General features: G+C 31.4%; 1 protein-coding gene across 1 annotated transcript in view; it reads right to left on the bottom strand.

Moving 5' to 3' along the window:
* Positions 1-1550: 1550 nt before the first annotated feature.
* The window catches only part of LOC111089331, a 2974-nt gene continuing 1312 nt past the window's right edge, over positions 1551-3212 (bottom strand). The window contains exon 3 of the mRNA XM_022401640.1: positions 1551-2732. Coding sequence (XP_022257348.1) covers positions 2641-2732 — 92 coding nt within the window. The 3' untranslated portion in view covers positions 1551-2640. The remainder of the gene's footprint in view (positions 2733-3212) is intronic.

The raw sequence follows: 3212 nt of genomic DNA, 5'->3' as shown, positions 1-3212 counted from the left end.
ATAACTTTATAATGCCCCCACGGCTGATAGGGCAAGCATGTTTGGTGGGACGAGGATTCGAACCCGCGACCCTCAGATTGCGAGTCGAGCGTCCTAACCACCTGACTATGCCGAGCCAAGTTTATGGAATTAATGTGTCACACCTCAGTGACATCTGAATGAGTTTAGTGTAATAAGGTGTCAAAAATATTTTGTTTCTTCCTTTGTGTGTCTTTTCAAGTTCAGAGTTTAAAAATATTAACTGTGTTTTAATCCTATGTATCCTCAAAGTTGGACTAGGGTTTGTTAATAATGATATAATAATCAAATTTTCCATGTTGTCTATTAACATTCTTGTCCTTGTTGTGATCAATTAGGAAAGCTAACTTGTGTTTCAATAAAACCATTTTTTTATTAAAGACTTAATACCTTTTTACAAGTTTTTTTATTTTATTTGATATTAAAAAGATAATGAGTTACAACTATATACAATAATAAACATTAACTATGAAGAACAGATAACAGTACCATCTACAGGATAAAATGTAAAGAAAATTATCGTAATGAACAACATTTAATTACCAGCATATACAATAATCATTATGAAATTAGGCTGAATTTCCTTGATTACCAGAAACAAACTGTTTGAAAACACTAAAAAATAATATTAATAAATATGTTTATTCAGAGATAAAGCCAGAATAATAAAGAATTAACAGTGTTTCACAATAAAATATTAACTCCCTCACAAAACTTACGTGCCACTAATTATTTAGTAGTACAAGGTTAACCTGGTATTGAATTGAATTGAAAGTTGTTAAAATGTTTTGTAATACAGGATTCTTAGTACAGAATAAAATACACTAGTTACACTAATTATAATAGCATAAAATTGGCAAAGCACAGCACACATAATGCTATCCTACAATTAACAACCACTTTTACCTAGTGAGCTGATGCAAGTAACATTGTCTTGCCTTAGGTAGCACCCATAATAATTTATTATAAATTTTAACATGTTTCAAATGAAAACAAAACATTGCTATACTGGAAATCTACACATTCATAACGTGAATTCTTTCCAGAAAAAAAAAAGGACCATGAATTCAGGTCTCTAAACTTTTGTCAGAGAAGTCTATTGTCATGAACTGACTTAAACAGGTGTTAATTTTATTTTTAAAATATTTCAAATATTGCTAAAAAGACATTAAAAACTATGGTTTCTATGGAGCCAAAGGTGTGGTAGAGCTAGAAGACAGTCTAGCTTGGATTCTTTTTTGATGAAGTATTTCTATAAATCCATGTTGTATGGCTTTTGTGGGGTTCAAAGAAACTGTTGTACAATTACTTTGTTTAAAATAAAGCATTTCTAAAAGACTGTTGTATGGTTTATACTTTCTTTAAACTAGTTTTTCTAGAAGACTGTTGTATGGTTTATACTTTCTTTAAACTAGTTTTTTTAGAAGACTATTGTGTGGTTTTTACTTTCTTTAAACTGAAGACTTTCATTAATAATATTGTATGGTTTTTAGTTTCTTTAAACTGAAGACTTTCATTAATAATATTGTATGGTTTCTACTAAAGTCTTTCTAGAAGACTGCTGTATGGTTTCTACTTTCTTTAAACTAAAGTCGTTCTAGAAGACTGCTGTATGGTTTCTACTTTCTTTAAACTAAAGTCTTTCTAGAAGACTGCTGTATGGTTTCTACTTTCTTTAAACTAAAGTCTTTCTAGAAGACTGCTGTATGGTTTCTACTTTCTTTAAACTAAAGTCTTTCTAGAAAACTGTTGTATGGTTTTTATGTTTTTCAGTCAAAACTACTTCTAAAAGACAGTTGCAGGCTTCTAGTTGGTCCAAACTGAAGTCTTGCAAAAAGGCATTTCAGATAGATGTTCTTTTGGTAGCTTTTAGCACCACTTGTTTATTTCCCCCCCCCCCCCCAAAAAAAAAGATTTAATATTCTTTAAAATGTTATTAGCTAGTTCCATAAAAAAGTCAATAAAAATAGGTGTTATTTACATTTAGTCCCACCAATATTAATAAATATAAAACATTAGAACTAATGCTAACTTACTTCCTCAAATATTTTACTAACTCATCACCAGGTAAACACAAATTTATGACTGAGCACCACTGGTTGAAGATTAATGAGATGATATTACTAAACATATGAATAAATGATTGGTGCTGTACAATGTGATCCTTGAATAAATTCTAATATTCATTTTGTGTTAACTTTCGAAACTCTTACTGCAACCTCTTCTGGATATGACTAGTTTCAACTACACAACTATTTTGTAACATCTGATGAATGTGTCTAGCAGAGAGTTGAAACTGGTCAAGTTTGAAGTTTGCAGAAAGATGTTTCGACAGTAACCACAACTAATCCTATTTTCATAGCCAAAGACTCGGTGCAATATCCTAATCTTTAACATGAAAAAACATGTTGGTAATGCTTTTAATGCTGGTCTCAGACAATCTAAACTTGAGGTTAACACTACTGATCATAAAGTTATTAAAGAGCTTAGCATTTTTTTGTTCATAATTTGAGTAAAAACAGCTTGAAAATGTTACTCTTGTGAAATAAGAAACAAAATCTTGTGACTTGGGTATATGTTTGACACAAATTTGGCCTTTATATTACATAACCAGTTACCATATCAAATTCTGGAAGAGTACTGCCCATTGGACAGGGTGGACCCAGGACCTCGGTGGAGGGGTTCTTTGCTAGAGTGATGAGAATACCTGCTATTTGGTCTAGAGTGGACAATAGCATAATGGTCACTACCTGATCCCATGGAGCGGGAAATAGAATTCAGTGTTGAACCTCCTGATATGTATGGCTTATTAAGTGAGTTTCGAGATCCATAGTGTGAGCTAGGAGCCCACCCTACTCTATAGGGGTCATAATCCTCCATCTCAGATGGTTCCTTGTCCACAACCTGAAGCAAAAAATATAAAAACTTATTATCCTATGTATAGAGTAAAACTTAATATTAAAAGTTTGAGTATATAATAAATCACAGGATAAGTTTCAACATTTACATGATTGTTCATGTGTAGAACTAGTCATCCAGTAATTGCAGTGTTAATTATATTACATTGTTATTCTATGAAAACAGTTTAATAACATACGATTCTGTATATAATGCTAAGCCTAGCGCCTGGAAATAAACTTGGTTAATCTTTTGATAACAGCCATTAATATTTACATATTGTGGTAAGTAATAAA

This window comes from Limulus polyphemus, unplaced genomic scaffold, assembly GCF_000517525.1.
Source record: "Limulus polyphemus unplaced genomic scaffold, Limulus_polyphemus-2.1.2 Scaffold5932, whole genome shotgun sequence".
In the NCBI taxonomy this organism is placed as follows: domain Eukaryota; kingdom Metazoa; phylum Arthropoda; class Merostomata; order Xiphosura; family Limulidae; genus Limulus; species Limulus polyphemus.
The sequence above is the reverse complement of the archived record's forward strand: the minus strand, read 5'-3'. Positions and strand labels throughout refer to the sequence as shown.